Genomic DNA, 22,622 nt, shown 5'->3' on the forward strand with positions numbered 1-22,622 from the left:
GACAGGAAGACAATGTGAGCAGTTGACTGGAGCAAACAGATGTCTGTGGCAGTGAAATTCATAAGAGAGAGAAAAAGGCAGAGAATAACCAGTGGTTCTCATTAGCCTGATATCTCATCTCCTAGGAGTCCAGAGAATTTGAGCTTCTGATTCTTCTCGTGGCCAAAGACCCTCTGCTTCACTTGTCCGTGTGTGTGTGTGTGTGTGTGTGTGTGTGTGTGTGTGTGTGAGAGAGAGAGAGAGAGAGAGAGAGAGATAGAGATAGAGATAGAGAGAGAGTATGAACCCTTTCCTCCTGAGGGCTGCCACAACTGTGGTCAGCTAGCAAGCTTTCCCTTCCTTACACATGCATCCTGCAGAGTGAAATTGTCAGCAGGCAATTACCTCCAGACCTCCAGGAAATAATTTAACATGGCATTAAAGCCAAAGTGGCCCTCCTTGGGTCAGGTGACAATTCTTTAGTGAAGCAGAAGCTGTGTGATGGATGGCCTTCTGGGTTTGGGTCTGCCATTCTAGAAGCTGGACTTTGGGCAGATTCTTTAAATTCCCCAAGTCTCCTTTTTCTTGCTTGTCAAGGGCAATCATGATAAGTATCTTGCAGGACTGTTATACTGGGCAAATAGTTGGGACCTCACAAAAGTGAGTTTCCACATCCCTGGCCCATTTTAGAGGAAGGCTTTCCAGCTCACAGGCCTGTGCTGTTCACATGGATCCCAGTCCAGCAGACGGGCAGATCCCCTTCCCTAAAGCAGTTCTGAGGAACTTGGTGCCATTTCTCCTGAAAGGGAGCGTGGGGCTCCCCTGTCTTTAATCGCAGCTTCTCTGTAACCCTAGAACCCACCCTATGACAATACTTTGGTTCTAAAAAGACCTGCTTTAGGGAGGCCTAGAGAAAATGCAACCCATCAGGCCCTTCCCTGAGCTCTAGGTGTGGCTGTGCTCCATCATGCGCGGTTGGGATGTGGAGAAAGAAAAGGCTGAGTTGGCTGGCTCTGCAGCACGTTAGGGGCCGAGAGGCATGGCCTGATTTCAGCTCGTGGGCCTTTATCTGAAGAGAACTCTTCCTAACTCGGATGAGTGTTTAGTAACAGGGCCAAACCTGGCAACACTGGCACGGGGGCTGTGTCCACCCTGCTGTCCTTGTCCTTCTAAGAAGACTCATGGGACTAATTCCAATCTGTTTGGTGCCAGGAAACAGGAAGAAATTCAAGGGCTTCCAGAGTCTAATTCATGGTTGGTAGCAGACCTTTACATCTTCTGGGCGCCAAGGATATCCCCCTGTCCCACAAGTGGTCTGTCTTCATTGCAGTGCTCTGTGGAAAACAGCACCTGCTTCCCCAGTTTATAGTTCAGCCCCTGAGCTGGGAAGTGAAAAGTCCCAGATGGACTCTGACAGGTGAGGCTCTGTCTATCCCTCTTCTGGGTGCAGTAGGTAATGCCAGGTGGGCCCACGGGATGGCCAAGGGACGCTGTTAGAAGTGTGAGGAGGGCATCATCTTACATACCTCAACTCCAGGATGTTGGTGACGTTCCCAGAGGGGAAGATCCTTCGGATGTAGTTGAAGTCTCCCACATAGAGGCTCCCGTCGGAGCCACACGTGAGGGCCACAGGGGCCAGGAGCTTATTGCCATCAGCAAGGCCATTGCAGCTGGGGCAGGAGATGCTTCTCCGGCGCCCATTGCCCATGATGCTCCCGATGACAGGTGGCTGCTGAGACACAAACTGGTTCTCCCCATTCCCTTTGTGCAAGATGCCTGGGACAAGGACAAAAAGGCAGAATCACCAATGGAGCAGGAAATGGCCCTCTTCTGTGGCCAACCACAGAGTCCCCTTGATTTTGCAAGGAATGCAAGATCTCTGCCTACCATTTCTAGACTCACACCCCAGGGCCGCTGCACCCCCATCATAACACCCAGAATATCCCGAACAGGCCATCCTGCCTTTCTGATTGAACGCTCACGACTCTAAGATACGTCCTATTATCCCCTCTGTATTAACGGGGGGGGGGGGGGGGTGCGGAGAGGGCGGGGGGTGGGGAAGGACAGGCTAGTGGCTCACCTGAGGTCACACGGGTGGCAGCAGAAGCGCTCTGGGGCCTAGGCCCTGAATCATTTATTGCTTCTCAGATAGTACACGTCTAGTCCCTGTCTCTACCACAGCGTGCATTTTTTATTACACTTACCCATTTTTGTCTCTTTAGATTGATACCATTTCAAGTGTGGAAACATGTCTTCTCCCTTTCTGTACCCCCAGTGCCTAGCGCAGAACTGGACACAGAGTAGATCCCCATGAATGTTTATAGAAACGTATGAGTGAAGTTCAGTCTCCTCTCACCAGGGTAGAGTCAAGAGACCTGGGTTTTTACCTGGTTTTGCTCCTAATGGACTGATCCCAGATGTTGCATAGGACTCCCCACTGCTTTACCTGCTCTTGGGCCTCAGTTTCCTTACCAGCAAAATGAAGGGACTGAGCTCAGTGACTTGCAGGCTTCATCCCATACCCCCACTGTTTGTTTTTAGGCCCAGCTCACCTTTGTCTCCCATATTACTGCCACAGCCTCCAAACTGGACTCCCTGCCTCCGACCTCACCTCTTCCATACTGAAGCCTGAGTTTTGGGTTTATGGTCACCAGAATCTTCTCCCAGGCTGTCACCTATTAGCTGTGTCCTTTATTAAACAGGTATCTTTCATTCTTACATAGTCTAATCAATCATTTTGCTACTGTAACATTTGTGCTCTTTTTGGTTTTAGGGAATCCTTCTCTGAGATCATAAAGATATTCTCCGATGTTTTCTTCAATTAGTTTTAAAGTGTTATCTTTCAAATTTAGATCTTTAATTAACTTTATTTATTTTGTATTTCATATGAACTTAATTTTACTTTTCTCCACCCATTGAGCCAGTTTTCCCAATGCCAATTTCTACCGTAACTATCCATCCTCCACTGATACCTGAGGCTACCCGTCATGGACCAGTTCCTATGTATACGTGGCGTGGTCATCCACAGAGATCCATCCTGTCCCCATCCTTATTCTGCAGCTACAGAAGCCCTGCTGTCTGGCCGGGCACAGGACGATCTAGGGCTGCCTACACTTGGCGGGTGACCAGTGGTGTGGAAGAAGTGGGGTGGGCAGCTGCTGGAAGGTGGAAAGGGCTTGGAAAGGGCTTGCCCTCAGCCCTTCTACTCCTTCTTGCCAGCTGGGACATGAATAGGAAGGCCAGAATTAAGCGGTCACCCTGAACCATCACCTTGGGTTTGGAGGCACGAGCAGAGCAATGGGAGGGGAGGAGCCCGGACCTCTGACCCCGCAGAGTGCCAAGCCAGCCCTGGGCTCTCTCCTTCCAGACTCGGAGCTGAATGAGAAACAAACTTTTAACTCATTTGGAATTCTGTTATTTTGGCTTTTCTGACGCGCTTAGCTGAAACTTGTCCTCCTGACTACTTACAGGTCAGTTTCTGAATGCCTTGCTCTGTCCCCTAGAGTCCATTTATCTGCTCCAGTGCCAGCACCAGCACAGTATTGGAGACTGTGGTTTTTCTAGGATAGCTGAATATCGGGCAGTGCCTCTTTTTTCTTCTTATTTTAAAGGCTACCTAGCTTTGACAAATCTTCATGCTATCATAAATTCTAGAATCAGTTTGTCAGTTTTTCCTTAAACCATGTGGCGGTTTTGATAGGCATTCACTGCACCTTCAGATGAGGTGGGAGACATCCTTACCGTATTTAGTTGTCCCATCCCAGACCACAGTCAAGGTGAGCTATCTAAAATATAGAGCTGATTGTGTCACTTGCATGCTTGGAACCTTTCACAGGCTTGACATCTGCCTCTGGATGAAGTTCAAAGTCCTAATCTTCTCAGCCTGGGCTCCAGCTGCTCCAGCCCCAGCTTTGGCTTTTGCTCTTGCCTTCATTTCATCCTTTGCTCAAACCACAGCGAACCTTCTCTCCAATTACTCTTCTTTCAGGCCTTCTGCCTAGAATGTTCTCCCTACTTGATATATAGGGCTAATCCTACAGACCTTTTGAGACTTAGTTCAGAGGTTCTCTTTGGAGAGAACCCTGCTTAACCAAGAGGGTGAGGTGCCCCCGTTCCATGCCTCAGGGTCCTGTGCTTTTGTGTGGGATGGCACAGCATGGAGACCGTCTGGGAAGTGTCTGGTATCTCACCAGAGTGTCAACTCTTGAGGCCTTTCATTTCTGTATCCCCAGTGCACAGTGGTGACAAGCACAGAGCAGGCTCCCAAGGAACATCTCTGTTGACTAATCCTTCGGACGACTGATCACACATGAGCCCCTGTAATTTGAAGTGTGCATTTTTTTTTTTTATCTGGCAGGGCACAAAGGATATGAGACCAGGGTCACACCCGTGGCCTGGCTGCTGGAATTCTATTCACGCACTCACCACTTTGGATGTTGAGGGCATGATGTTTGTCCAGGTTCCATCCTCCCAGCTTGGAAGCATCGATTTCATAGCCCTGCAGCACAGCTGTTCTTTTTTCCCAGAGGATCAGATCTGGGCAGGATTCATACTCATAGCCCACAGAAACTGTAGAAAACAAAAGGTACAAAATGCACAGGTGAGCAAAGCCTCTGCTTTGGCTTTGATCTGCATGCAAGGCTCTGGCTTGTCTTTTGTAGGAAAGGAGAAAGGATCCTATTTCTCAGTGGGAACCAGATGTATGTGCAGTACTAACACAGAGATGCCGAGCCTGAATATCCTCTTTTCAAAGAGCAATTGTGCATTATTAGGAAAAGTTAAAGGAAATCCACTAACCACCTTAAAAAGGACCCAGGTGAATTGATTCCCGGGACATGATCCTCTAGTATGGAAAATACTTCAGGCACAAAAATCTTCACTGCAGCATTATTTATAATAGTGCAAATTGGAAGTAATCTAGAAGTTCAAAAGGGCCTAGAGGTTGAGCCCATCAGAATGTACCCACTTGAGGAATATTATGCCACCACTGCATATTTTGGTTATGAAGATAATGGGGTGACACAGAAAATGTTTATGGAATAATGCTAAGTTGGAAAGACTGGTTATATACAGTATTATATCTGTGCTTAAAAAAATCTACACACACACACAAAATAACTATACACAAAGGAAGAAAATAAATTTAAATGTTAACAAGTAGTGGTATTATTTATAGAAACATATATGAATTTATTTATGTTTTTTGTCCACTTATCAAATTTTTATGAATGATAATGATGTTCCTTTACTAGAGAAAAAAAATTCAATATTGTTTATAATGAATACATGGAAAAGGAGCCCAGTGAGGTACTTTGAAAGCTGGAAGTTGCTTTGAGGTCTTAAAGCTTGAAAATCCCCTGGTTTCACTTCTGTTTCATAAATCCAGGCCTCCTTGGAAGGGCACCAGGATGCAGGCTAACCATGGCAGGCGTCCCAAGGCTGGGTTTGTAAAAAAGCCTGTAACTGTCCTATGGAAAGGATCTAGCAGAGACAGGAATGCCATTTCTTTCAAGTATCCTCCTGTGCAGACACTATTCGCCAAGTGGGCAATATCTTATCACATGTTCAAGGCAGGAATTAACAACTGGGCAGCTTCTGACAAAGTTGTCCTAGGTGCCATAAAAGGTTGCTGGCCAAATACGGCAGGAGGGGAATGCCCACAGGGGCATCTTCCCTGTAACCAGGAGTCGTGCTGAGTCGTGCTAGCAGCCTCTCCGCCTCCTCCTGGTCACCTGTCAGCTCAGGAAAGTGAGCCTCTGCCCTTGGAAGTCCCACTGTGCAGACGCTTCCCTTTTTCCCCGGCTGGTGGACACGAAGGATACTCATTTCACCCGAAGAGGTTGTGAGGTTTCATTGTTTTTGAAGAGACCCCAGAAGTAGTTTGAGTTGCAGAAGGGAGAGTGAATGGAGAGAAGGCATCTTTGCTCCCAACATGCCCTTGCGAGGTAGGGTGGGATGCCCAACTAGGGGAGGTCTGCAATGAGTCCAGCTCTGTTCCTTCCTCATCCGTCCTTGGGGAGCCCCCTCACCTCTCTGCTTCCTCTTGCAGACATTCTCTTCATGACTACCTGCCTGCCTTCCCTCCCTTCTTCTCTTTCTTTTTACAACATGATTTCTCCTCTGCTTCCTCATTCTGCCTTTGCTGAATCTAGCAAGGGTATGAAATTGGAGCAGGGCTCAAGATGAGAAGGAATTCCCTGGGCTAATCCTCTCCATGCTTGGCGGGGGGACTAGCCCTGCAGGGGGTAGGTCTGCCAGCAGTCCAGCTCTGAACCCTTCCTGGGACACTGCTCTATACGGAAGCTGGAATGAGCACAGCCGGCCCCTGAAGGCCCACGTCTCAGTGGGGCTGGGACCCACGTGAGGCCACAGTCACCTTCTGCTTCATAAAAATAGATAGCAACAAGGAGAGCACCTCTCTGACTGCAAATGACCTAAAGAGACAAACAAGCCCTTCTGATGAAGAAAGAATCTTAGCTCCTGCATCTCAAACAACTGAGGAAACCCGGGAGCTCCAGACTCGCACATTTTTAATGGGTGCGTTGGGGCCAGATGGTTGTGAGGGGCCAGGTCAATGCCCACACAGCTCTATCTTTGTGGCACAAAGCCTCTTTTCATCCATCACATACCACTACAGTGCTTTGCAAGGGCCCTTTTGGTTTTGTGAGCCCCTTTTTTTAAATGATCAACTTTTTTACATTCAGGTCTTTGAGTGCATTCTTTGAGGTCATGGATGGTCCCTGAACAGACTTGGAGGCCAACTAAGCTGTTGGTACTTCTGAGAAGAGGAAGGGAGGAAGAAGAAACAAGGGAGATGGAGAAAGAGCCCCGTCCCCCCAAGTGCTACTGTCTCTCTGGGGATGGCCTTGAGTCCTGCAGCTGAGATGCTTACCAAAGGCTTCCGAGAGCCCAAACACCTTCTGGTTGTAGACGTCTGTCTTGTCCCATATGAAATAATAGGACAAGTCCGGGGCTGCAGCAAACCACTTCCTGAAGAGGCGGCCCTCAACGGCCACCATGAGGTGCACCTTCATGAGGTTGAAGGGGATGGTAGGGTGGGTGAGGCTGATCCTCAGGACAGACTTGTAGCCAGGGGTACGGCTGCTCAGGTAGCTCAGCCTCATCTTGCTGCCAGAGATAGCGATTTCCTCCTGCAAAGCCTAGAGAAACAGATTACACAGCAAGTGATGGTCAGGGACTCACGGGAGGAGGGGAGATGTCAGGCGCCTGCACTCTGGGTGACCAAGAGGCAGAGGAGGAAGCAGAGAGGGGGGCCTGAGGGGAGAGGAGGAGCAGGAACTAGAAAAGAGAGGAGAAGGAAGAGGGGGAGGCAGAGTGTGAAGAGGAGCAGGAGGAGGAGGGAACCAAGAGGTGGAAGGCCTGGTTTCCAAGGCCAACTCCGTGTGGTACAACCCTGCCTCAGTGAGCCGTGGGTTCTCCCCCATTCAGCGGGGATGAGGATGCTCACCCTGTTGCATTACTGAGAGGAACACGTAGGATAATGCGTGTAAAATATTTATCGTCATGGTGCCTCTCATTCACTGGGGATGTCATCCGAGAAACTCATGTAAGCTGTTGAACCTCAGTTTCCTCTCCTTTTCACTGGTGTGAGGACGGAGTAGGGTCACATACAGAAAGTGCCCAGCTCATAACAGGGGCTCAGTAAGCGGGACGATGGCGCTGTTACAGGTGCTGGTCCTGGGACTGGAGAGAATAGGAAGAAAGACCTTTCCCTCAGACTAATGCGGACAGCTGCCTCAGCAGGAAGGATAGTGTCTCCCTCAAAACTTCCCTAAAGTGAGAGCCTCCAATGGCTGTCCTCTTCAGGAAAGTAAACAGAGACCGTGAGAGGTTGGCCAAACAATTATGCAGGGTTGAGAGCACAGCCTGCCGAGGACCTGTGGCCAAAGCCCCCCCCAGCTCACCACGGAAAGAGGTCGAATTGGCGGCATGGAGTTTCCGTGCCCCGGTTCACCGAAGTGCTAGATGAACAGAATGGTGGGGAAGGCGGCACTTGATCTACTGGGTGCAGTGGGCTCAGTTCCAAGATGGAAACTTGAAAATCAACGCCAGGATGCTCAGGCACATGGCAAGAGCAGAGAACTTTTATCAGCTTGATGCTCTGGGCTCTGTTTCAAGAAGGGGACGTTAAATCAATTGAGGCTAACGCATCCATTAAAAGGACAAAAGAATCATTCTATTCTTGTGTTCATGGAGAAACTGGGCCTTCCCAAAGAAAGCTTTTTCCTTTCTGTCCATTTTGTATCATAGATGGATGTGAACTCTCTCCCCACTCCATTCTGAACACATGAAATTTTAGGGCTTAGGCCTAAAGCAAAGCAATCTTTCTAAAAAGCAGCTTGCAAGTTCTAGGCAAAGCAGGCTCTGCACCCCGGTGAACCACAGGTAGGGTTCGAGTGCCATCCTGATGCTCTCATAAATATGTATTTATCCTCAACATACCCTTTAAAATGTACATCTCGTAGTGCTTGCGAAGGCCAGCCAATGATAGGACTGGGAAAACCCAGGAGCTTATTTTCTTGTGTTTCATGAATCTGATAATAAGCAAGGTTTGTGACCCAGCTGGGCTTGCAGACACCCAGCCCAGGGAGCACTGTGAAGAGGGTCAGACCTTTAACCTCATTTGTTCCAAAGTCCCTGCTCCTGGGAAAATGTCTAGCTGGAGCTGAACCAGGGTTGAGTAACAAATTACTTCTCTCCAGCAAGCTCTGTCTTCACTGACAACCATTTCAAAGGAAAGGTCAGCCTGGTAGTTGAGACAGGAGACAAGCACTGCATCTCTGAAAAGGAGTGAGGGTTTCAACCTGTGGGTGCAACGAGAATTTCAAAATGGTCGTATGTCCTTCTTGTGGGCTGGTGCCTGAAGCCACTCACAGAGATGTGTCTGCTGGGCCAGGCATGGAACATACACACAAAAGTGTCTATGCTCCCTGCTCCGCGGGCACCAGCAACCCATTAACACGCACACGGCCTGAGCTCTGGTTGGGCAAGCGAGCCAGGCTGGGGCCTCTCCCTGCTGTCTCTCCTCTTCCCCTGGCATTTGTTCCCGCCATGAGAAATTGGGCTGGGATGGCGGGAGACATTTAACTCTGCACAGCTCCGTTAGGCAAAGAATCTAGCTTGATTTCCATTCAATTAAAATGCATCTTTTCCCAAATTACTTCCTTTTAATGATAATTAAGTAAAGCGCTGCATGTAGACTTGAGCCAAAGCAATCCTTGACTGGCATGAAGGCGGTGTGTGTAAAATAATGTTAATGATAATAATACTGGCTAAAATTTATTGAGCACTTACTAAGCGCTACACATTGTGTTAAGCACCTCATACACATTTTCTCATTTACTCTTTCTTATGATGCTCCTCTGTCCTACTCCTCTAGGGAGACCCTATCATCATAATATCATAAAAAATAATCAAAAATATTTTTTACAATAGAGGGGGACATTGGAGGCGGGGGTGGGGTAGAGGAAAGTGGAAGGGAACTGGATGGCGGACGAAAGGGAGCAGGAATTCACTCTGTGCTGGAGTGTGCCAGGCACCTTCAGGTGCTGGTGTGTTTTAAGTGTGTAAGAGGGTGCGGTGAGGCCTGGCAGCTGGATTCTGCAGGGTGCGCTGATGGGATCTCTGCAACCCACCCCCCACCCCCCCCCGCCCGGCTCTGAGACTCTCCTCCCCACCAGTGGAACAAAAGCATGGAGAAATACAGTTAAGAAGGCTGGGTACCTGAATTTCTGGAACGATGGGGCCTTTCTCTGCACAGGACCTGGCGAAGGACGTCAGTGGGGATGGGGACACGACAGGGTTGGGGCGGGCGAAGTTGCTCAGGTCACAGCTGGGAATCTCATTCTCTTCGTGGCGCATGATGATGGTCTCCATGACAAAGAAGCGATCCCAAGGCAGCCAGAGGGTGTGCTCCTGTGTGATGAAAGGTGCCCGCTCGAACCGGAGGATGATGGAGATGCCGCCGTTTGTGACCAGGTCAAAGCTGTTTGGGAGGGGAGGGATGGAAAGAAGAGGGGAGCAGGAAAAGCAGGAGACAGGCAATGAGGAGGGGGGGTGGGGGGGCGGAGAGAGAGAGACAGGAGCAAAAAATTACACCAAAGCTCTGTGTACTTGTTGAGGAGACCCTAAAACTTAAAGACTTCACTAAAGCCACAAACAGTAACAGATTCCAGAAAGCATTGTTTGTTTTTTCGCAAAAATGATTCATTATAGAGATTTTACCAAAACCAACATGAATAATCACTGCTATGGAGAGCCATTTGCCAGGACAGAGGACAGATGATGGGCCTCTGCCCTGCTGCTTCTGGTACTTAGGGCGTCTTAGGGCTGAAGCCCAGGGAAACGTCAGCAGGACAAGTTGGAACAGATCCTGCCCTGTTATTAGGAGCCCTAAGCCTAGTCCTGCCTCCGCCGTGAGATACTGTGTGATCTTGAGTACATCGCTTAGCCTCTCTGATCCTTAATTTTCTCATCTCTAAAATGGAAAGGTTCAAATGGATTTTTTATTCAAGTATAGTTTACATACAGTGTTATATTAGGTTCAGGTGTACAATATAATGCTTCAATTCCATACATTTCTCGGGCTCACCAAGATAAATGTATTCTTGATCCACTTTATTTTACCCTCCCCCCCCCACCCCACCTGACAACCATATTTGTTCTCTGAATTTAAGAGTCTGGGCTTTTCTTTCTTTCTTTCTTTCTTTCTTTCTTTCTTTCTTTCTTTTCTTTCTTTCTTTCTTTTTTTTTTTACTTTGATTGCCCCTTTTTCTCTTTCTTTGTTCATCTGTTTTGTTTCTTAAATTTCAAATAGATTATTCTTAAGTCACTAAGATTCTATGACCCCACGGCAATTTTAGCTCTGATCGTGATAGATGAGTTAATACAGGCCTCTGGAATTACAAAATGGCTAAGCAATTCAGGGACGGGCACAATTAGAATGACAGTACATGAGAAGTGGGAGAGGGAAGAGGAAGATTGCCCTGAACTCCCTGCTGAGGCGAGATCTCTGGCCGTGTCCCTGAGAGCCGGCCACCCAGCCTTCGTTCATGGACCTCTCCCAGTCTGATGCTTTTCTTCTACAGAATCACCACCAAGGGGCCATTTGGTTCCTACTTGCATGCTTCCGGTGTTGAGGAACTTGCTATAACAATGGCATGACTGTCCCGTCTTTGGTTAGTTCTGACTGTTAGGCCTTTTTTTTTTGGGAATTGAGCCTGGGTGCCTCTCCGTCTAGCTACTTAGCCACGGGGCCTTGTTCTACCTGCTGGGGTGACTTCAAACTGGAGTGTCCCTTCTGCCTTTGACAGAAGTCCTTCAGGACTTAGAAACAGTGGTTCTGTCCACCTGCCACCTCCTGGCTCTGATGTCTGGACAAAGTCCTTTTAGCTACTACTTTAGGATACATTTTCTTTCTTTCTTTCTTTTTTTTTATTATTATCTTTTCTTCCAAATTTGTATTTAAATTCTAGTTAGTTAACATATAGTGTAGGGGCGCCTGGGTGGCTCAGTCGTTAAGCGTCTGCCTTCGGCCCAGGTCATGATCCCAGGGTCCTGGGATCGAGCCCCGCATTGGGCTCCCTGCTCAGCGGGAAGCCTGCTTCTCCCTGTCCACCTCCCTCTGCTTGTGTTCCCTCTCTCACTGTCTCTCTCTGTCAAATAAATAAATAAAATCTTAAAAAACAAAACAAAACATATAGTGTAATATTAGTTTCAGGTGTAGAATTTGGTGATTCATCACTTACATGTAACACCCAGGGCTCATCCTAACAAATATCCTCCTTAATATGCATAGGATGCCATTTTCAAGGCCTGTCCTCATCTTGCTTTTTTGATTGGAGAACTCCTGCTAACTCCTTGGCCCGACAGAATTCCAGCTCCCTCCCTTGGGCTCCCAGGGCACCTTGTACACTCCTCCTCATGGCCCACTTATACTGTGTTTAATGCTCCAGCCCGGGGACAATGATTCCTCCGTCTTTCCAGAACATAGCGCCGTGCTTGATGGTTATAGTTTACCGAATGAATGCATGAGTGATGCTGCCAATTTCTTCTGAACTGACTGTCCACGAAACACCCTGGGTTCCTTCTTACTTTGGCTATTATTATAAGTCACCCCAACATTCACCCATGCAGTTGGTTTTAGAGACTCTAACACAGGACCTCACCTTTGTCCCTAGGGATGGACTCACTGCTCCAGCCTGCTCTTCCCTCTTCTAGGGATTTTGCACGACTGCCCTGATCTGGTGCCAAATCCTGCTCTTGGTAGACAATGCCCCCAGATTCAGGTTTCTAGGCTCCAGAGCCTGACTTTTCTGTTCTTTGCTGAAGCTTTTTACCCAATTGGCCTGCTTTTCAAATCACTCAGCCCTTTTTAGACCCACACTCGGGTAGAGGAAGTGGGACAGCACCATCCTTCAATAAGCAGTGAGAGTTTATTTTGAATCAAGAGTTTAGGTTTCAGCTCTCTAGAAGAATATCCATGGTTTTGGGGAAATACCCAGAGAACAACTTTCCTGTCACAGAACTGAATAGCATCTGTACTTTGACAGAGAATCTTTAACCATCACACAGAATTTTGGCCCAACTTACAAGCTCCTTTCATGAGAGGACAAGTGTGGGGAGGAAGTGAAGACAAACATGAAAAGATGGATTCTCGAGGTGGCGAGCAAGCTGGGGCAGCTGGCCTTGCCAAGAGCTGGGTGTAACTGGATCTTGCCAAGAGCCAAGCTGTGGACATGGGTGTGACTCCAACCCCAAAGGGAAGGCCTCGTTCTCAGATGAAGCCCAGAGAGCTGAAGGCCGGTCCGAGCACTGCCGCTTACGTAACATAGGTGAGTTATGTCACCTGTCTGAGCCTCAATCTCCTCATGTAAAATGAAGCTGCTGATCATAATCACTTGGCAGAGTTATTAATTAGATATGGGATAATGGATGGGAAAAGCCCAGGGTCCCAATCCCAGGACATCATGCTCCGTATAACCCCATTTTTCAATTCAACGAGCCTGAACTGCCTCTCTTGTCTGCTATTCTTTTAAAATTTGTCTTCATGACTTCTATTTTTCATCTTTTTAATGATCTCTGTGGCTCTGGTTAAGACTGGATGTCTAGTATTTCAGTATGGTTGTGTGTGGAGGGGGACCTGGGTGAAGAAGGGTAGGATGGGGCCTGCCTGGAAAGTGAGGGAGACAAAGCTGTGGTAGAATTGCTCCCCGGACTTGCATATCCTGTTACCTCCAGACAACGTCTCTAGCCTTATGGGATCTCCTGCGGTGTGAGAGGTACGAAAGAAGGCAAGTCAGGGAAGTGGGAGGGAAATGGGCAAGACACTGCCCATTCACACATAACAAACTGGAATTATCAGGCACCTGGAGAATACGTAATGACTCTCTTATACGTGATACAGTGTCTACGCTGGGAAGAAAAGTCAAGCCCCATAAAGCACTGGTGAGAACTGCTTTGAAACTCAAGCTCTAAGTGTCAGCAACTCTGGTTCCTATGACATGATTTAGTAGGCTGATGACCAAAATGTGGCTGACACTTCCTCCCAGGCCCCCCCATGCTGTCAAGAGGCCATAGAGATCACGGGGGCAGCACACACGGGAGGAATCCAAGCCTGGAGGGGGTAGAGTGGGCTTTTCCCAAGGGCCAGCTAACTTACGTGACTCTGGGGTGTTTTACGGATCCACCCTGACCCAGCAGAGCAGGGCAAAGGACTGACGGTTTGCCATCTCACGTGAGTGAGAGGCACATTTCATGGCAAAAAAAGAGCAGTCCCCGCGGCTCTTTTTTGATGACTGTTTCACAGCAGGTAATGATGTGGCCAGAATACCTGTTGCCTAGGATGCTCACATCTGCCATTTCCATAGAGCAGGCAGACCCAGCCTGGCAGGTGGTAAAGACAGCATGAGAAAGGATACTCTCCCACGGTGTAGGGAACGTCTGTACTGACGTGCTTCCTGGGATGGGATGTGTACGGGGCAGGGGGCTGTGGTCTGGGCTGTGCTTATTATTCCCAGGACCGGCTGCCAGCCCCTTCTAGCTGGGCCCCTTCTCATTCCCGGGGGGGGGGCTCCCCATGCCAAGCTTGCCACGCTGTCTAAGAGGCACACATGTCTACAAACAGATGAGCCTCTACTTCATTATCACCTCGGCCGGGACATGTTCACATCTGATATTGGATTAAAGAGGTGCTAAAATCAATCAGGCTGGGGCATAATTTCCAACACAGAGTGAAAATCAACCTTATGGGCCCACACTTAGCCAGATGGCCTGCCACCACCTGATTTTATTAAAAATCGGGGACCTGTCACCACTGACAGCCTAAATATTCCACTTTCCTCCTTCCCTTCCCCTTTTCTCCAAAATATTCCCTTGGCTTGTACCGTAATCACCACCTTCTCATCGTTTAATAATTAGTAATTTTAACAAATGGCTAATATTTATTGCATCCTTACCTTGTGCCAGACCCTGGCAATAAAGCAATGAACCAGGGTGGGGCAGGGAAAGTAAGATTTATTAAACACCTACTATGTGCAAGGTGCTTCCATATCCATCACGGAACGTAATCTTTACAACCAGTTTGTGAGATGCTAGTATTAGGACCACTCACCAGTGAAGAAGTTGAGGCCTGGAGAGGTGAGGAGAACTGACCAACAAACGGAAGAGCTAGCATGACTGAAGAATCTTTACTTCCCTCTACAGACAGTTCTCACAGGGACCCAAAGGGCAGAGTTCTGGCATCACCCAGTGGCTTCCACAGACCTAGGTGGTTGCGCTTGGAAACCACACAGCAGGAATGATAACATTTCTGGAGTTGGCTGGTCTGTAGAAAGTGTGGTCCATGTGATAGTATTTGATATTATAAGCCATGGAGCAGGATAATATGTATAAGGTGCCCTATGCTTACTCTGAGAACCAGATGAGAAGAAACCCCTTAATTTTTAGCCAGAGGGACTTAGGCCAGAGTCAGATACAAGGTCTCACAGCTAGTGAGTTCCAGAGCTGGGCCTCTGAACTCAGGTCCCATCCTCTTTCCACATTGGTCATTCCAGCAGCAGCTGTGTGGCAAGGCCACGAGAACAGGACCGTCACTAACCCTGCTCCTCTAAAGGTCTCCTACCTGCCATCTTGCCTGCTGATTGTGTATCCAAAGAGAGGGTTATTGACGAAGCTGATATTCACACCAACCAGCGGGGTCCCATCTGACGTCATCACTTGACCACGAATGACACAAGCATGCCTGTGGGTAGAGAAGAGAGAGTAACGTGACTGCTTTGCATGCTCAGAACCCTGGCTGGCAGGGAACCCCTGGAGGTCAGAGGACAGAAGGCAGGCTGCTCAGACATATCTTGGTACCCAGGGGCTCATCGTCTTCACTCAAGAGGACTAATAACCTCCTTTTTTTCATAGTGCCCCAATTTAAGACATCAAAGTGTCCTCAAAAGGCTTATTCCTGGGAGATGTTTTCAGATACCTTACTCAGAGGTCATTCTCTAGGGATACTATGTTATATCGTAAGGAGATAAGCTGATACAAGAGGGCTGCACGGTGGAGTCACGCCTGAGAATCCGGAGTCAGCTCTGCCACTTTCGAGCTCTCTAAAGTTGCAAAAGTATGTGACGGCTCTCTGAGCCTCTGTTTTTGTATCCTGGTACAGAGTGAGCTCCATAAATGGCAGTGGTTATTACTGTCACTAAGAGTCTCACTGGAGGTGGGCATACAAGAAAGAGAACAGGAGAGACAGCAATTCCTCTCATTGGGCTTTAGAAACAGGAGGACAGATGCTAGCATCCCCCTGGAGTGGGTTCTGGAACCTTTGGCATCTCCCAATATCCCCACTCCCACTTTCCCACTATATTCCAGACAACACAGCCTCTGTTTTCCCCAAACCTGCCAGGCACATGTAGCCTGTGTTCTCCCACCCGCCACAGCTGTCACTCCTGCACCCCTCCCCCAACACTCCCATCCTTCATGACTCAGCTTCACATGACCTCTTCCCTGAAGCCTGCCTTGATGGCCCTAATTGGCACTAGTTACTTTCTTCCAATGCCTGACACAAACACTTTGCTACCCTACCACTTATACACGGTTCTCCCCTCCACTAGATCGGGAGCTCCTTGAGGGCGGGGTCGAGGGCTCTTTCTTTCCTTCTCTCTGCGGTGCCTGGAAATGCCTAATGAGTACTAGGTCATTGTTTCAAAAAAATGATGGATTGAGTGAATAAGTGGGACAATTAGAGATCATCTAGAATGATGGTTTTTCAGATATATCAGAAAGGGAAACTTTTTACCAGATGATATTTTATAAGGACCCAACAAATAAAAACATGAAAAAGAGATTTGGGGTGATTCTGAAGGCAGCTCTGGAGTCTTAGTCTCAGGAGAAGCCAGAGAAAAGCCAGCTGGAAAATCACTGAGTTAGTGGAAGAGGAGGAAACTGAGGTCCACAGAAGTTATGTTATTTGCCCCCAAGCCACACAGCAGGGTAGTGGTGGAGCCAGGCCTCGAATCCAGGGCTCACAGCTCTGGGTCCAATTCTAGACGAGTCTGCTTACCACTGGCAATGTGCTCAACAGGGTCAACATCCTAAGGTATCAGGGCCCTAGGGAGACAGCCCTCACTGACAAGACAAATCTGAGGCAAATACGCAGGCGCGAGTATCCAGACAATTTTTCCACCCGCCTCGGTTCAGAAGGCTCTTTTTTTCTGGCCTAGGGAAGAGCTACTGACGAGACCTGTGGGCATTCATAAAAAAAAGATCTCAGACTCAGCCTCTGCTTTATTAGGTACTTACATCTCTACCTTCCTAGAGTGATAAACTTTTCTCTGTTTGATGAGAAAAGCAATTAACACCAGGCTTGTAAGCAGCTGGTCTCGCTAGTGTCAGCTTGTCCTTTCTGAAGGCAAGAACAACTACCCACAATGCATCAAGCTCCCCTCCCCCGCCCCGCCCCGCCCCACCTCACCTCACTACACACAATCTGGTTAATGCTAATTCAGTCAGTGGTTTCCTTCCGAGGCCCTTGGTCTAAATGCAATTACATGACAAACAAGTTAAGCGGTGAGGCTCAGCAAAGACTCTCAGTCCTGCTCTGAAGGTCTCCCAATACATTTATGTGAAATTATCTCTCCACTAATGGGAAAGATTTATTCCATCAATTGTATTCAGCTGGTACTGAGAGATGCTTTCTTTAATGGAAGAAAATTGAATTTCTTATTGCTGGAACTTTGTCCTTCCAGAGAATTACTAACAGATCTCATCTCCCGGTGCTGGCTACTATCCAGCCTTCTCCTGACATATGTGCCTTCAGATTCTGCCTGGACAATCACCAGCCCTCTGGGGATGGTTTCCTTTTGGGGGCTGCCCTTGGCTGCTCCCCCTCATACACATGCGGGCCAGCCTCTGATTTATCTCTCCTTGGGGATTTCCTGATAATTGGGAAACATTAAATCAGCACCATTTGGCTATCATGTAGCCTTCGCTTGGGCAAGCCAGAGCAGATGTAATTTTAGACCAGGCTCCTATGGATTGCTTTGGGTTCTGGAGAAGATTAAGTTGACTCCCCGTACCCCTGTACACCACAGAGGCCTCTTGCCAAAACAGGCATTTGGCTCAGGAATTAAGCCCTGGAGAAAAACACTTCCATCCTCCTTCTGTTTGACCATGATTTTCAGTTGTCAAGAAGACCCAATTTAACATGAAGACTTCTCTGGGACAAAGGAGATGGGAGAAGTCTGCTCTGTGGAGACCTCCGAAATGTGTCTCCTGCCATGTGTTTTTGTCCAGGGAGGTTTGAAAAGGTGTGGGTGCTGGGCTTCCAAATGCTTTCCCATTTATTTAATGGACACCACCCATGATGTACTGGTAAACATTTAACAATCGGCTTTAAAAAGAAAAATAGCTTGAATTTGTAGCCTTTGCTTATTTCTGTGGTGTAAATACTTCTGCCGTGGCTGATTTCACGCTCTTAATGAGATGCCACTGAACCCAGAGTTGGGAAGAGATGCACGGGAGGACCCCATTATACAGTAGTTCCACCACAGAGACACAAGAGTCCTAAGAAACTCAGGAGCAAAGATAATAGTAAAATACAGTAAAATAATTAGGAAGTGATGGGCTTGGATTATTTGCTATCTTTGTTTTTAATATAACTTATTTACTTTTAATTTCATATAATTTAATTTTTTAATAACAGTAGTGTTCAAACACTAGCTTGCAGAATTCCTGAACATTTCATTCTCAGCTCCTATGAGCTGGCACGAGCCAGCTTCTGTGCACCCCTGGAATACTGACCCCACACTAAGGGTCAATGTGGCTAAGAAATAGCTGCTGCTTTGACTCTGAAATTCTATGGTGGAAGACCACCTCGGTGAGAAATCATTAATGTGGGGTGCAGCTCACGGTCACACATTCGACTCCCCGGCTGGCTCATATGACCCCCTCATGACCAGTCCTAAGTCTGACATGTTTTGCTTTTCCTTGGTCACTGTCTGGGCATCATGGAGTTCTGGGTATTATTTTCTCCTTGTCCTCAGATTCCCATCTAAGCTGTCATCACCTCAGCGAGGCTGTTACGACTCTTCCTGGCACAATTAATCACCTCTCCTCTAGGCTCCTCTAGATACTTCCAAGTACCTCTCCATGGCCGTGACAGTCATAGAATTCTATCATTCACATTTACAGAGCTGAATTTACACATTTGTGCGTACGAGCGAGCTGGAGGAGGGCTGGGACCACATCTTCAGTGGCTAGGGTAAGCATGGGATCTTGCTCCCTGAGTGTCGGTTAGGTGAAAAAATGATCAAGGACTTGAAATGCAGAGAGGAGAGACTTGCTCAAGGTCATACAGCCAAGACCTCAACTGGCTGAACTGACGCACCAAGCTAGGACTTCTCACTTCCTGGTCCTTACTCTCACCACGATGTTGTGTACCTGCAGTCACTGAAATTCACTTGAATTAAAAACCTGGGCACCTACTTCATAAGCTATGTGCTGGGGTTGTAAATGCATGAATTACAGTCCCCACTTGCTTGTCGGAGCTCCCCAGAGCCAATCTGAAATGCTCGAGTGTAGCTGTCTTTGACACAAGTGAGTCAACACACGGGTTTGGCATATGTCAGGCAGCTGGGGTACAAAACAAGCAATTAGGTTGAGTGAACTCTGCCAGGAAGGAGCGCTCATGCCAGGCCAAGGGGGGAGGGGCGCATCACACATGCTGGCATTAGTCCAATCCCACAATCCTGACCGAGGTACCCTTACTGACACCAGTGAGGAGGAAGATCTGCCTGACTGCTTCCTGAGCACAGTGACCAGGTTTGGGGTCAACAGAGGAAACTGTTGGAGAGACAAGAACACCTCAAAACACAATCAAGCAAATAAGAAACGACCCTCAAGTGTCGGTCAGGGAGAGGTGGGAGGCGGTGTAGTGGAAAGCGCCCCGGGCAGGGAGTCAGTCCCTAGTTCTAACTCTGGTAACTAACGGTATGACTTTGGAGAGTCATCTGACCTCTCTGGACCGCCATTCTCAACTGCCCATCCAGGCTGAAATTTTTCCCATCCTGATGTCAAATAGAATCCAATGCATGTTTAAGAATGTATAATAGTGTTAATATAGGGCTACCCGATTTAGCTCAAGGAGCTCTATTCCACCTTGTTTCAGAATCTCCATGGAGCTGTTCCCTCTCTATGGAAGCTTCTGCCTATCCCGTTCACCTGAAAACCGCCTGCTTACCCTCGGGACCCCCGTGGAGCATTCACCAGGTGGCACCCCTGCTCCCGCCCCTCTGGCCTGCCTCTGTAAAACCTCAGTGCTGTCATGCCGTGGGAGCCGTCTTCTTCCCCGGCAGACCACGAGCTCCTTGAAGACAGGCGCCACATCACCTTCACTGCTATAGTCCTAGCATTGAGCACAACTGATGCTCATTTCTAAGTGGGCAGAAGAACGCCTCCACCAAAACGGGTGTTTGCCCTGGAATCTGAATGCAGGGCACAGTGTAAGCTCTTGATACATTATTTACTGGATGAATAAAGAACTGATGTGTTTCTGTAGCTGAAGGTGGGGGTGATGCCTGAGAACTTGGAGCCACATGACCTTGATAGGGATTTGGCCAAGGAAAAGAGGTCTGGAGGGGCTGGCCCTCTTTAGCATCTTACCCCCGGGGGACCGGTCCCACTTCAGCTTGCAGCCCTACCGCTTGGAGTTGATGGCCTCCTTGCCTGCACCTCTTTTTTTTTTTTTTTTTTTTTTTGAAGACTTTAAACAGTGAACACCAGGAATTAAGTTAGATTTGTGGGGCACCTGGATGGCGTAGTCATTAAGCGTCTGCCTTCGGCCCAGATCATGATCCCAGGGTCCTGGGATCGAGCCCCGTATCGGGCTCCCTGCTGAGTGGGAAGCCTGCTTCTCCCTCTCCCACTCCCCCTGCTTGTGTTCCCTCTCTCGCTGTCAAATAAATAAATAAAATCTTAAAAAAAAAAAGTTAGATTTGTTATTCGATGCAGATAAAGGAAGGTGAAGGGAGGAAAGCTGCAGCTTTAACTTTTTAGTTATTTTTTTTTTTAAGATTTTATTTATTTATTTGACAGATAGAGAGAGAGAGCAAGTAGGCAGAGAGGCAGGCAGAGGGAGAGGGAGAAGCAGACTCCCCGCTGAGCAGGGAGCCCGATGCGGGGCTCAATCCCAGGACCCTGGGATCATGACCTGAGCTGAAGGCAGCGGCTTAACCGACTGAGCCACCCAGGTGCCCCTTAACTTTTTAGTTATTAACTGAAAACAGCTACTGAAACTGGTATTCAGGAGAATGGAATAATCACTTGGGATCTAGGTGGCAAAAAGGAACCTTCGCTTTTCTCCGATTTAAAGTATTGGTTACTCTGTGCCACTCTTGTTTATGCAAATCACTCCTTTGCATTACATACGTTAAATAGATTTTGTATGCCTGACTTACACGGATCCTTAAACTGTTTTCGGCTAACTCATGCTGATTGACTGGGGATCTTTCCAGCATCTACTAGACTTTATTCAGCATCTTGTAAGAACCTCACTTGGGCCCACATGAGAAGTCCCACTCCATGGCCTGTCAAACTACGCCCAGCAAGGGGGTTCCTATCAAAGCCTGATCCTGTCCCCGCTGTGGCCTCCAGGACCTTCCTTCCAGCCTGGCCACACCAGCTGGTCCCCTGTCCTTTCTTTCCAGCTCTCCATCTCAGTGAGCCGCCTCAGTCTCCTTAGCCAGCTTTTCTAGCCTGACGTCTTTCATCTATACACGTATTCTTGGGAACCCACTGGGTCACGACATGCTAGAGGGGCCCTTCCTTTCTAAACTTTCCTACTTCTCATTGTGAAGGTGAGAAAATAAAGTCTCGACAGGGAACGGACTTGCCCATTCTCTCCAGCTGCTGGAAAGCCAGGATTCAAATTAAGGACCTGTCATTTATCATCCATGAGAGCTCAGCAAAGTCATTTCACCTCTCAAACTACTTACCCTCTGGCACAGATACACACCTAAGTAGTGGAGCATCTCAGTTTGTTTGAGCTGCCCTCACAATCAGAGTTCACGTGTCTGAGTGGGCTCTTTGGATCTATTTCTACTTATGAACGACTGGTACACGTGTGCTGCCATCATCAGCTAACATGGAAAGAATAACATGCACTTGGTGCAAGGTTTAATGGATAAAAACGCACACAGGCATACTTGGTTTTATCGTGCTCCACAGATACTGCGTGTCTGCACACTGAAGGGTGGTGGCAACCTGGTATCAAGCAGGTCTACTGGCGCCATTTTTCCAACAGCATTTGTTTACTTCATGTCTCTCTGTGTCACATTTTGGTAATTCTTGCAACATTTCAAACTTTTTCATCATTATTATATTTGTTCTGATGATCTGTGATCAGTGAACTTTGATGTTACTACTGTCATTGTTTTGGGGCGCCACGAACCGTGCCCACATAAGATGGTGACCTTAATTGGTAAATGAGCGTGCTCTGACCGCTCCGCCAGCTGTTCCCTGGTCTCCTTCCCTTTTCTCAGACTTCCCTGCTCGCTGAGACACGACAGTATTGAAATTAGGCCCATTAATAACCCTATGATGGCTCCTAAGCATTCCAGCAGTTTAAATCAAAAGCTAGAAATGATTAAACTCAGTGAGGAAGGCTGTCGTGAAAGCTGAGGCAGGCTGGAAGCTAGGCCTCTTGCAAGAGTTAGCCAAGTTAGCGAAGGAGAAATTCTTGAAGGAAGTTAAAAGTGCTACCCCAGTGAATGCACGAATGAGAAGCACAGCAGCCTTACTGCGGGTATGGAGAAAGTCTGAGTGGTCAGAGCAAGGCCCTGACTCTCATCAGTTCTATGCAGTCTGGGAGGCATGAGGAAGCTGCAGAAGAAAAGTCTGAAGCTAGCAGAGGGAAAGAAGCTCTCGCCATAACATAAAATTACAAGGTGAAGCAGCAAGTGCTGATGTAGAAGCTGCAGCAAGTTATCCAGGAGATCTAGCTGAGATAAATCATGATGGTGGCTACACTAAACAAGAGATTTTCAATGTAGATGAAACAGCCTTCTACTGGAAGAAGATGCCATCTAGGACTTCCATAGCTAGAGAGGAGAAGTCAGTGCCTGGCTTCAAAG

At 48.0% G+C, this 22,622-nt stretch overlaps 1 protein-coding gene across 2 annotated transcripts in view; it reads right to left on the reverse strand.

The window, feature by feature from the left end:
* TENM4 (teneurin transmembrane protein 4) overlaps nucleotides 1–22,622 on the reverse strand; it is a 2,958,785-nt gene that overhangs the window by 57,132 nt on the left and 2,879,031 nt on the right. For both annotated transcript variants that reach the window (XM_078058602.1, XM_078058603.1), the window contains 5 exons: nucleotides 15,122–15,241; nucleotides 9,724–9,985; nucleotides 6,872–7,139; nucleotides 4,405–4,548; nucleotides 1,506–1,755 (listed from right to left, as the gene is read on the reverse strand). In XM_078058602.1, coding sequence (XP_077914728.1) covers nucleotides 1,506–1,755; nucleotides 4,405–4,548; nucleotides 6,872–7,139; nucleotides 9,724–9,985; nucleotides 15,122–15,241 — 1,044 coding nt within the window. The remainder of the gene's footprint in view (nucleotides 1–1,505; nucleotides 1,756–4,404; nucleotides 4,549–6,871; nucleotides 7,140–9,723; nucleotides 9,986–15,121; nucleotides 15,242–22,622) is intronic.

Source organism: Halichoerus grypus, chromosome 11 (genome assembly GCF_964656455.1).
Source record: "Halichoerus grypus chromosome 11, mHalGry1.hap1.1, whole genome shotgun sequence".
NCBI lineage: Eukaryota > Metazoa > Chordata > Mammalia > Carnivora > Phocidae > Halichoerus > Halichoerus grypus.